The sequence below is a fragment of the Pongo abelii genome, chromosome 11, assembly GCF_028885655.2.
Source record: "Pongo abelii isolate AG06213 chromosome 11, NHGRI_mPonAbe1-v2.0_pri, whole genome shotgun sequence".
Classification (NCBI taxonomy): domain Eukaryota; kingdom Metazoa; phylum Chordata; class Mammalia; order Primates; family Hominidae; genus Pongo; species Pongo abelii.
This window is the reverse complement of record NC_071996.2, coordinates 38,114,819-38,127,830: the sequence shown is the minus strand read 5'-3', so window position 1 is coordinate 38,127,830 and position 13,012 is coordinate 38,114,819. Positions and strand designations below refer to the sequence as shown.

Genomic DNA, 13,012 nt, shown 5'->3' with positions numbered 1-13,012 from the left:
GAGTTTTGGATAACTGGATAATCTAGAACATTCTTTTATTTCAAACATTACTAAGAACGTTAAAATTGTCTATCTGCCTAAATCAATAGTTGAATCTTTCTTTGAAGGAAACATTGGATTCATCTAGGCCATTATGATAAATATAAATTACTGTTTTACAGTGATTGATGCATTGTATTGGACTGCCTCTGTCCTGGACCCAGGATTCTTACCTGGACATAAACCCCCAAATGCTTGGCATTTTCCCAAAATAGGGTATGAAAAGGAAAAAAAATACTCATTCTGGTTGAGATTTTCACACTGTTGGCTAACTTGACTTCTGGAAGGTGTTACTAGGTATTGATCATTTATCATCTTCACTTGATTATTCTTGAGATTCCAGTTGGCTTTCACTGTCCCAAAAGAAATTTAATCATTTAAAACTAAGGATTATGGGTGATTCTTGTGTAAAAAAGAGCATCTGGTCTCCATTACTGCATACTGATATACTGATCCCTCTGTAACCTTGGCATGCTTCCTTAATATGCTGAATTCCTTGCTCTGAAAAGCTGAGGATCCTTTAGATATAAAGTTTATTGAAACAGCTTTTTTCCCCCCAAAGAGTGTGAGTTAATTAATTGAGCCTCAAATACTGAGCATTAATTTATTTAATGAGCATTGACATCCTGAGGTGTAAAAGACATTACATCTTGTTCCATTGCTTCAGCTTGTTAAGCAGCTTTTAGAAATAGTCATTTGCTTAAATACTAAGCCTTTTTTCAGGTTCATAAAATTAGTAACATGGAATTCACAAGCCTCCTTAATATTAGTTTCTTTTGAAAGACATTACAATAGTAATTTATTGTCACTGGCTTCTCAAAGTTTCAACCCTCTTGGGTCCCTAAATGTTTCCACCTGGAAGGCTCTTAAACTTAGGTTTACCGTAGCTCTCATCAAATAGAAATGTTTCTCTAACTTGAGTGATGATCTGAAACAGATTTCCAAAGAGTCAGAGGACTTCATTGTGGAACAATATAAACATCTCCGCCAGAGAGATGGTTCTGGAGTGACCAAGTCTTCGTGGAGGATTACAGTGCGACAGCTTGAGAGCATGATTCGTCTCTCTGAAGCTATGGCTCGGATGCACTGCTGTGATGAGGTATCAGAGTCACTTTGATATGATGAGAGCAGAGATAAACAGATTTGTTGCATGTTTTTAATCTTTGGTATGGGACATACTAGAATTCACCGCAAATATATTTTTATGTAACTGTTGAGTGCTCATAGGACCATGGAATTCTTCCCTTTAAAAAGCTTGTTAAGCATTTGAGTGTAGTTGTTAGACGGAGATGATCACGTCATAGGTTATAGAGTGCATAAAGACGTAAGTTACCATTTAATACCTTTCATTCAGGAAAAATGTACTTAGACCCCACAATATACTAGTAGGCCTCTGCGCTGGCAATACAGATAAGATAATGTAGCCCCTGGCCTCAAAGGAACTTTCGTCCTTAGGTTGCATTTGTATAATGTTTGATTTTTAGATTGTTCTTTGAGCCCTGCATTCCACGAGGATAGGTCAGTGGGTATTAACGGGGTAAAAGGGGAGTAGTACGAAAGGGCATTCAAGCGTCCCATCTTCGCTTCAACCAAAGCAGCCCTGCTTTTTCCTAGTTTTATTAATAGGTTTGATGTGAGGTTTTCTTTGAAAAGGGGATTTGGCTTTTTTTTACAGTATGACTGAGGTATAATTTATAAAAAGGGAAATGTATGGCATGGTGAGTTTTTTCACATACATCCTTGTGAATACCCAGCTCAAGATCCAAAACATTTCCATAATTTCAGAAAGTTCCAAACCCCTGCCTTTTTTCAGTCTTAGCCCTCTTCCCCTGAAGTAACCACTGTTCTGACTTCAATCACTACTTTTATCCCACAGGTTAATTTTTTGGCTTTTTTCCCCTAAATTTTCAAATTCTTTGATATGGTACTTACTGTTGATGAAGTACTTTCACACTAAGTTATTTAATATTCTTTGATTCACCTAATATTTAGGGAACACCTGTAGGGAACAAAAAAGGAATGAGAGCCCCTGCCTTCCATTGCTGCTAATCTGGTGGGAACAAGACATGTATTTAATTAAGCATGTAAAAAATGAGAGAGCGTGGGTGATGAAATAATCTATATACCAATCCCCATGACACACAGTTTACCTATGTAATAAACCTGCATATGTACCCCTGAACCTAAAATATAAGTTGGAAAGAAAAAAAAACCAATGAGAGGGAGAATAGAGCATCACAAGCAGAGTGCTGAGATGAATTACTTTATTACTAAAGAAGGAGGAGGACTCAGGGAGGTGCCGACATTTAAACCCAGTCACTGAAGGGTGTGCAGAATTTGGATAGGCAAGATACCCTGGGACAAGGTCATTCTAAAACTATGTTAACATTTGTACTTTTTTTTCATTGTGATAGTTCCTGAAATGAGTTGCATAAAACTGATATGTGTCTTAGGGCAGTCTCTAATTGATTTTTATTTTGTTCTATTTTTAAAAATTAGTCTTCAAATAGATAGCAAATTCACATGGATATTAAAATATATGCACATAAATTATATACACAAATATATTTTCTGAATGAAATTTAGTATATTTGCATATATTTAAGAGCTATTTCTGTCTCATATGTTCATAATCGTCATCCATTAACAAAACTTTTGTTAGAAAGGCCTTTCTCTAAGATTAAAAAAAATTCTCCCATTATTTACCTAGCTAGTTTTCTAGTTGTTCCAACACCATTTATTGAACAATCCATCTTTTTGACACTGGTTTGGCATGCCTTAATTATATATTTTTGTGTGTGTTAGGATCTCCTTTTGGACTTTCCATTCTGTTTCATTGAGTCTTATCAGCTCCTCTTACATTGGTACCATGATGTTTTAATCTATGGGGCTTTCTAGTTTAAATGTAGGGCTAGTTCCAGCGCATTGTTCTCTTTCAGCCGTTAGGAACTTAGAAATCAGCTTGCTCTGTTTTAAAGAAAAACCTGGTATTTTTTATCAGTATAACATTCAGTTTATATTAACTTGAAGAATTGAAAACATCTTTATGATTTTTCCTATTCAGTAACATAGCACTTAGAATAGGTTAGGTTGTACTACTATAAAATCTCAGCTGCATAAAACAATTTTTTTTTTGCTTGTGCTACACATCCATTAGGTCACCAAGGGACTCACCTTGTCAAGTTACTCAGAGATTCAGGCTGATATAAAGGTTTGATCTTGACATACACTTTCATGGTAACAGAAAGCAGGGAAGAGAAGGTGGTGAGCCACGTGCTTTCTCCACCTTCTATCCAGAAATGACACATACTCACATTTCATTCGCTGGAGAAATTAACATGGCCACCCCTAAGTTCAAGTGGATAGAGAAATGCCTTCCTACCTGGTGCCCAGAATTAGAAGAGCAAACATTTGTGAACAGTTCTGAGTACCACAAATACCGTTATCTTTCCACTTAAGTATTTTGTTTCACTGAGTAGTGCTTTAAACTTTTCTTCATATGTTTTTCAGTGTTTCTTGTTGAATTTCTTGATATTTTATCATATTTGTTGGTACTGGAAGTAGCCTTTTTTTCCATTTCATTTTCTGGCTGGTTTCATTGCTGGTTTTTGTTTTGTTTTGTTTTGTTTTTGAGATGGAGTCTCACTCTGTCACCCAGGCTAGAGTGCAATGGCACAATTTCAGCTCATTGCAACCTCTGCCTCCCAGGTTCAAGCGATTCTTCTGTCTCAGCCTCCCGAGTAGCTGGGATTACAGGCATGTGCCACCATGCCTAGCTAATTTTTTGTATTTTTAGTAGAGATGGGGTTTCTCCATATTGGTCAGGCTGGTCTCAAACTCCCAACCTGAGGTGATCCGCCTGCCTCTGCCTTCCAAAGTGCTGGGATTATAGACATGAGCCACTGTGCCTGGCCTAGTTCTTATGGGATGTATATGTCTTTGGGTTCATATGATATGTATATATGTTTATATTTCTACAAGTACATACTTAGGAGTGGAATTGTTGGGTCATAGGTTAATGCATGTTTTTCTGCCAAACAGTTGTGTCAATTTCTGTTTTCACCACTGTGAATGAGAGTTGTTCTACCTTCTTGCCAACACCTGATATTGTCAGTCATTTTAGCCATTCTGGTGAATTTATAGTGCTATCTCTGTGTGTGTAAGAGAGAGAATGAGAGAGGGTGTTTGTGAGAAAACCAAAGCAACACTGTAAGAGTGTGTGTGCTTGTGAGAAAACCAAAATATATACTACTGTGATTTCATTGGGAGAAAATCTGTTTGGTATATCAAAAAAAGTAACTTAATTGCTTCATCATTATTGGTTTAGGTCCAACCTAAACATGTGAAGGAAGCTTTCCGGTTACTGAATAAATCAATCATCCGTGTGGAAACACCTGATGTCAATCTAGATCAAGAGGAAGAGATCCAGATGGAGGTAGATGAGGGTGCTGGTGGCATCAATGGTGAGATACTTGTTCATGTGACTGTTTTGGAGTTAGGGACCAGAACATTTTCTGAGATGTCATGTGGTAGAAATACACCTGCTGATGGTTAATAAAGTCTATGGTAGCAAAAAGGAAAAAGCAGGTACTGAATTCTATTAACTGTTTACAAGTTAAAATGAAATTAGTTGATATAAAATATATATACTTGGCTGGGCACGGTGGCTCTCGCCTATAATCCCAGCACTTTGGGAGGCTGAGACGTGTGGATCACAAGGTCAGGAGTTTGAGACCACCCTGGCTAATGTGGTGAAACCCCTTCTCTACTAAAAATGCAAAAATTAGCCAGGCGTGGTGGTGGCTGCCTGTAGTCCCAGCTACTCGGGAGGCTGAGGCAGGAGAATCGCTTGAACCCGGGAGGTGGAGGTTGCAGTGAGCCGAGATTGTGCCACTGCACTACAGCCTGGGTGACAGCGTGGGACTCTGTCTCAAAAAATATATATATTTGAAAGACTAAAAGAAAAGGCACCAAAATGGTGATAATAGACATAAATCCCTGGGTTTTACCCTTATTTGTGTTGTTGTTTTGCTTCTGAATTAAAAACATTTTTTCAAGCATATTAGAACAGAAAAATACTAGAAATTTTATTTATTTTGAGATGGGGTCTCATTCTGTCACCCAGGCTTGAATGCCTTGGTACACTCATGGCACTGCAGCCTTAACTTCCTGGGCTCAAGCAGTCCTTCTCCCTCAGCCTCTCTAATAGCTGGGACATATGCCCATGCCACCACTCCTGGCTAATTTTTTGAGAATTTTTTCTAGAGACAGGATCTCGTCATATTGCGCAGACTGGTAGAATTTTTTAGTTTGTATATAATACTGCAAGTGGACTTTCAGATTGTGAAATCTTTATATCTCTGATCCCTCGCATTCCTCCCAAGTTAGTTTTTGTCTTTACTAGTAGAGTTTTTATATTTGCTTGTAATTTATTTGAAAATTATTATATACTATGTGTAACTGTATGCTTGTTTTTTGTTTTTTGTTTTTTTATTTTTGAGATGGGGTTTTGCTTTTGTTGCCCAGGCTGGAGTACAATGGTGCAATCTCATCTCACTGCAACCTTTGCCTCCTGGGTTCAAGCAATTCTCCTGCCTCAGCCTTCCGAGTAGCTGGGATTACAGGCACCCACCACCACGCCCAGCTAATTTTTGTATTTTTAGTATAGACAGGATTTCACCATGTTGGCCAGGCTGGTCTCAAACTCCTGACCTCGGATGATGTGCCCACCTTGGCCTCGCAAAGTGCTGGGATTACAGGCGTGAGCCACTGCACCTAGCCGGTTTATTTTGTTTTTCATTTTTATTTTTTGGCAGAGGAGATCATGTGGGAATGTATGCTTGTTTTAAAATTAGTATTAAGGCTGGATGTGGTGGCCCACACCTGTAATCCCAGCACTTGGGAGACCAAGGCAGGAGGATCAGTTGAGTCCAGTAGTTTGAGACCAGCCTGGGCAACATAGCAAGACCCTGTCTCTAAAATAATAATAATTTTTAAAAGTGAAAAAATCAGTATTAAATATAAGTAGTGTATTTGTAAATGCTTGACAAGGGGATGTTAAGGGCACAAAAATAAGATTCAGGTGGTCAATTTTTCACTTAGGTCATGCTGACAGCCCTGCTCCTGTGAATGGGATCAATGGCTACAGTGAAGACATAAATCAAGAGTCTGCTCCCAAAGCTTCCTTAAGGCTGGGCTTCTCTGAGTACTGCCGAATCTCTAACCTTATTGTGCTTCACCTCAGAAAGGTGGAAGAAGGTGAGGCTTACCTGGTACTGCTTACATGCTCGGTCACCTCTGTAAGCTCTGTTCACATAGGCCACTTGTGATTGCCAAACTTCGTGTTGTTCTGTCGGAAGAGAGGATAAGTTGTTAGATAAACTCACTTTAGCAAAGTAAATTTGTGGAGTATCAGCATACCTGCCAGCCTGAACATTTCTTCACAAGCTTATTGTCAGGCAAAGATTTGTAGGTCCATCATTTTAACATTCTGGGCCTATTTTAATAATTTTGGGACCTGATAACATATGAAGCAGCACATACAAATTTTTTACAAATGCAAAGTTACTATTCCCTTTCAATGGTCCTGTTTAAAACAGCTGGACCCCTAGGGTATATTTTAACAGTAATATTTTAACAGTAATTAACTGAGCCTAGAAATCTATACTATCAAAAGGTCATTGCAGACTAGAAATGGAGTAAAATCCTCATCTAGTTATTGGTAAAGTGTGGCATCTGGACACTGGTACGCTTCCTACCCTTAACTGCTTTACCATGCTATTCAAAGTTTTATCATCCAGCCTTAACTACAAAGCAGAAGGAAAAATGATGAATTCAAGATGTTGAACCTAAACTTCTACTTGATAGTTAAGCATCAGATAATTCTTGATTAAAAGCCTCAAGGATGGCTTGTGCTGGCTTCCTGGAATATTTTGTCATCACAGTATTTGCTCTGCTATGAAAGAAGAGAACAAGAGATTGTAGTTTCTGCCCTTGTTCCCCTGGGAACTTTAGACTAGTAGGAGAGAAGGCAACAAAGTGGCCACTAGGACGCCTCAGCTTTTGTCCTCATTCCCGTCTCACACAAAATGATTTGGGAACTCAGGGTGTTCTTGATTCATGTTGTATATCATTATTCTCTTTCTCCCTCATACAACTAAGTTTTAAACATAGCAGAAGTTGAGTTTTATGACAGTTATGTTATCCAGGTCCAAACATTTCCTATGTGTTGAGGGTTCTACCAGGACTTTCTAAAAGTCTGGTAGACCTTGGACTTGTTAAAAGCAGCAGGCAGTTCACTTAGTAAGATGAACCTTGCTAAAACAAACAGGTAATTTTTTATTTTGAGTGAATACTCATGAGTTTTACTTCTTACTAAACTCCAGTTCCATAAAGGCTTCCCCTTTCTACAGAGGAAAAGTTGTTATATTTCAGAATTTTTGCTTGCTGTTGCTTCATTCCTAATTTATGCTTTTAGTTTCTGTTGGCAAACATTCTCAGAGGTGGTGAAGCATAAGAAGATGAAGAAAAGACCTTCATACTTTGAAATCTTAATAGCTTTAAGAAACGTATTTCTTATAATCTATTTTATTAGGTTTCTCTCCTTATGGATAAAATAAGGCATGCTTTAATACAAGTGATACGACTTGTTATTTCAGGCTTATGCTAGAACATTGCGGACCTTATGTCACCAGATGTACTTTCGGACGGCTTGACATTTATCTAATCTGTACATTATCTTGTTGTATATGTGGCAGAGATTTAACCAAGGACTGACAGTACGAGTTGCTAGGATAATTTGAATGTGTTTTTTTGTTGCAGAAGAGGACGAGTCAGCATTAAAGAGGAGCGAGCTTGTTAACTGGTACTTGAAGGAAATCGAATCAGAGATAGACTCTGAAGAAGAACTTATAAATAAAAAAAGAATCATAGAGAAAGTTATTCATCGACTCACACACTATGTAGGTGCAGAAGTGCGCGTGCTCTGGTATCAGGGAGGGAGGGAGTTCATGCCCTGTATCTGCAGGTTCACTAGTGAAAATTTTTTTGACCTTTGTTTGTTTTGAATCATTGGAGTGTAGTCAGAAGTATGAGTTGTAAAATAAGAGAGAATTAACAGCAGGTAAATGACTTATTTCCTCTGCTGAAACAAGCAGAATTTAGGTTAAATCTCAGAAGGTGGGATTGAGGTCTTACTAGTTAGGTGTTTTAAGCTTCTGTTTCCCACCCTCATATTCACCCTTGGTCGTACTGCTGTCACCTACTTTCTATGTTTCATTTTCCTCACATCCTTAGTTCCCACCTTACCCAACCCAATAATCAATCTTTTGTCTTACTTGCTTGGCGAAACCCCAGACTTGGTTAAATATAACTTTTTTTTTTTTGTATCCTTATCTAAGCAGCTGAAAGTATCTGGAGAAAAGCATACAATTATGAGCCCAGTCTTATTTAAATCGATGACCAGAAATTTCAAGTGGACAGTTCTTACTGTCTCATCAACCTCATGACAGCACTGCCCAGTGCAATTCATTTTCCCGGGTCAGTTCTTTGCCTCACTCTCTCACAGGCCCATCGCATACCTTCTCTCCACTCCTGTCAGCTGGCCATTCTCAGTACTCAGCCTGTCCACAGCTTTGTCACAGTCGATCACTCCTACAAATACTGTCTTCCTCACTTGGTTCTGAGTCACTGTATCCTCCTGGGGCTTCTTTCTCACTGGTTATTCCCTCTTAGTCTCTTTCCCTGAATGGTGTTTTTTTGTTTGTTTTGTTTTGTTTTGTTTTGAGACAAGAGTTTCGCTCTTGTTGCCCATGCTGGAGTGCAGTGGCACAGCACACTGCAGCTTCCGCCTCCTGGGTTCAAGGGATTCTCCTGTCTCAGCCTCCCAAGTAGGATTACAGGTGCCTGCCACCATGCCCAGCTAATTTTTTAATTTTTTTTTTTTTTTTAGTAGAGACGGGGTTTTGCCATGTTGGCCAGGCTGATCTAGAACTCCTAACCTCAGGCAATACGCCCACTTTGGCCTCCCAAACTGCTGGGATTACAGGCGTGAGCCGCCGTGCCTGGCCTGAGTCTTTTCTTACTTTACTCTCAGATAGTTTACATTCATTACCTAAGTGATCTCATTTGGTTTTATGAACTTATCCATCTACTGATGACTTCCACATTTATGTCACCAGCTCTCACCACTCCTGTAAACTCCAGATGTATAGAGCTGGTTGCCTACTGATGAGCGTTTAACAGGCATCTCGTGCTTAATGTGTTCAAAAACAGAGTTGTTCTTCCCTGTTTGCAGTTGAGTTGTTCTTACTCAATTGCTATAGGCCAAACGCCTTGGAATTGTCTTTGACTCCTTGATTCCACTCTCCCCTCACAACTCCTCTTCAGCAGCAAATCCTCTGACCCCCAGCTTCAGTGTGTGTATATTTTCTGTTCTCTTTTTACCGCCTTCACCAGCCCACCCAAGCCACCAGGCATGGACTGTTGCAGAAGCCTCATAATTGTCCTTTTTTTTGTATTGGCTTCTTGCTCAGCAGCCAGATAAGTCTTTTTAAAATATAAATCAGATTATTTTACTACCCTCCCTTCCAGTGCTTCTCTCACAGTAGAAGGAAATTCAGCCTCCTTGTCATGGCCTGCAGAACTATTATACAGTGTAACCCCTGTCCCCTCATTCACCTAATTTCACAGCAGTCTTGTGCGTACCCATTTCACCCCAGTGACACTGGCCTTGTTACCTAGACACACCAAATATGAGGGCCTTTGCACTCACCCTTTGTCCGTTTCCCTAGATATCCTCCTCCTCTCCAATGTCTGCTCAAATGTTACCTCTTCAAAGAAAGCTTTCTTGCTAGCCTGCCAAAATAGTAGCCTTCTGCTCTTGCTGTCACCCTGCCTTGTATTTCTTCATAATGTTTAACATGGCCCAGCAGTATATTCTTTATTTAAGTGGTTAGTTTGTCTGTTATGGAATATAAGCTCTGTGAGGGTAGAGACTTTGCCCCAGGAGCTACAGTGGTACCTGGCACATAGCAGGATCAAATATATGTTGAATGGTTACATTTTCCTATTATGTGGCAGAGATTTAACTGTCGTGCCAATTCACAGGGCTCACTATATAAATATTACAGAGGTCATGTATTAGAGTTGTGTCTTCTCAAAAACCGTTTTCCTGTGAAGGTAGATCAGTGTGTGATTATTGGGGGGTAGGGAGGTGTAAGAACAGCTACTCAGATCAGGGTCCAGAGTTGCTTTTCTAGTGGTGGGACATGTCTATGTGCTCCTTGGGATCGACGTAAAGTAAAACGACCCAGGCAAGGAATCTGCTTCAGGACTTTGGAACACACTGTGAAGCTAACTGATCTAAACTTGAATTACCTATTTATTTATTTATTTATTTATTTATCTTTTGAGACAGAGTCTTGCTCTGTTGCCCAGACTGGAGTACAGTAGCGTGATCTCAGCTCGCCGCAACTTCCGCCTTCTGGGTTTAAATGATTCTCTGATCTCAGCCTCCAGAGTAGCTGGGATTACAGGTGCCCGCCACCACACCTAGCTAATTTTTGTATTTTTAGTAGAGATGGTGTTTCACCATGTTGGCCAGGCTGGTCTCAAGCTCCTGACCTCAGGTGATCCACCCGCCTCAGCCTCCCAAAGTGCTGGGATTACAGGCATGAGCTACTGCGCTCAGCCTGGATTACCTTTTAAAATTTGGCTTACCACCTGAACTAATTTGCTACAGAAAACTAGAGAGCTTATACTGTGCTGATGAGATACGATGCTTCCTATGAAGGTATGTTAACACATAGAGTGAGTGCTTGAAAGTGTCCAATCTAACTTCAGGGGTAGATTTGAAAGGGCAATTTTTTTAAAAAGTGTCCAGTCCCCCTTAGTGGCTTCAGTGTTTATACTGTGGAGCCTTGCCAAACTTCTTAGGATCAAATCACAGTTTCCTGAGTTCCTTTCTATGGGCTTGGCTAGGAGTTCTTCTCATTTGTGGACATTTTTGACTAACCTATAATTATATTGTGGGCTTAAAATCTGTCATCAAGATTTTAAGCCAGATGGCATGTTCTACCTTTTTTTTTATTAGCTCAGAGTGAAAAATTTTTCAGATGAATTTTCATAGATTCTTCTCCTAACTCTGAAATGGTGGTATATGAAAAAGTTCAGTGGTCAGTAATTAAAAATTGCTGAATGATATTAAGTATGAAACAGACTTCCAATTAATTAGAAGATTTTGCAGAGTTGTTTAACCTTAAAATTCAAGCATTACTTCCTTTTTTGAAGTTGTATTTACAAGCATTTGATGTAATATATTTAAGTATTTCTTAATTTTCCACAAGGGGTTTATGGTATGAAAAGGTCAGCATCCTACTAGGAACAGGGTTTAGCAGAGCACTGATAGTGATTTTTAAAGTGTGGTCCTTTTCTTAGGAGTTTCTAGTTGGGAAATGAAAGAAAGTGTTGATAGCAAACACTCGGAAGAAGGGTCAAGTCTTGTATATCTGGACATTGGTGTAATACTGCTTGAAACCTGAGGACAAATATTTGTGTTTTCACAGGATCATGTTCTAATTGAGCTCACCCAGGCTGGATTGAAAGGCTCCACAGAGGGAAGTGAGAGCTATGAAGAAGATCCCTACTTGGTGGTTAACCCTAACTACTTGCTTGAAGATTGAGATAGTGAAAGTAACTGACCAGAGCTGAGGAACTGTGGCACAGCACCTCGTGGCCTGGAGCCTGGCTGGAGCTCTGCTAGGGACAGAAATGTTTCTGGAAGTGATGCTTCCAAGATTTGTTTTCAGAAACAAGAATTGAGTTGATGGTCCTGTGTGTCACATTCATCACAGGTTTCATACCAACACAGGCTTCAGCACTTCCTTTGGTGTGTTTCCTGTCCCAGTGAAGTTGGAACCAAATAATGTGTAGTCTCTATAACCAATGCCTTTGTTTTCAGGTGTAAGAAAAGGCCCATTACTTTTAAGGTATGTGCTGTCTTACTGAGCAAATAACTTTTTTTCAATTGCCAGCTACTGCTTTTATTCATCAAAATAAAATAACTTGTTCTGAAGTTGTCTATTGGATTTCTTTCTACTGTACCCTGATTATTGCTTCCATCTACTTGTGAATGTGAGACTTTCGCTTTTTGCTTAACCTGGAGTGAAGGGGTAGAACTGTGGTATTATGGATTAGGTTTCTATGAGAAGGAGTCATTAGAGAATTCATATGAAAGCTAGAGGCCTTGGAGATGACTTTCCAAGGTTAATTCCAGTTTTTTTTTTTTAAGTTTATAAAAGTTTATTATACTTTTTAAAAATTGCTCTTTAATAATTTATTTTACTTCTGTGTCCTAAGGGTAATTTCTCAGGATTGTTTTCAAATTGCTTTTTTAGGGGAAATAGGTCATTTGCTATATTACAAGCTATCTCCAAATTTTATGGTCTTCCAGGAAAAATTATTACCGTTTATGATGCTAACAGTTCCTGAGACTTAGCTATGATCAGCATGTTCATGAGGTGGAGCAGTTCCTGTGTTGCAGCTTTTAACAACAGATGGCATTCATTAAATCACAAAGTATGTTAAAGGTCACAAAAGCAAAATAACTGTCTGAGGCTAAGGCCCACGTGGGACAGTCTAATACCCATGAGTACTCAACTTGCCTTGATGTCTGAGCTTTCCAGTGCAATGTGAATTTGAGCAGCCACAAATCTATTAGTAGAAAGCAAGACAGATTAATATAGGTTAAAACAATGATTTAAACACGTTTCTCCCAATAATTATCTCTTTCCGTGGAATCAACTTGTATGAAACCTTGTCAAAATGTACTCCGCAAGTATGTACAATTAAGTATTTTAAAAATAAATGACAAACATTAAAAACAAGAATGAATACTCAAGTAGATTTGTCATGGGATTTTTATAAGAAGACTGGTATCATGTATCTTTAGGCTGCCCTGCCGACGTAGTAACCA

General features: G+C 39.1%; 1 protein-coding gene across 1 annotated transcript in view; it reads left to right on the top strand.

Annotated features, from left to right (window-relative positions):
* The window catches only part of MCM6 (minichromosome maintenance complex component 6), a 36,329-nt gene extending 24,217 nt beyond the window's left edge, over positions 1–12,112 (top strand). Inside the window, exons 13-17 of the mRNA XM_002812444.6 lie at positions 977–1,138; positions 4,367–4,502; positions 6,142–6,297; positions 7,861–8,000; positions 11,604–12,112. Of these exons, the coding sequence (XP_002812490.2) occupies positions 977–1,138; positions 4,367–4,502; positions 6,142–6,297; positions 7,861–8,000; positions 11,604–11,720 (711 nt within the window). The 3' untranslated portion in view covers positions 11,721–12,112. The remainder of the gene's footprint in view (positions 1–976; positions 1,139–4,366; positions 4,503–6,141; positions 6,298–7,860; positions 8,001–11,603) is intronic.
* The last annotated feature ends 900 nt before the right edge of the window (positions 12,113–13,012 follow it).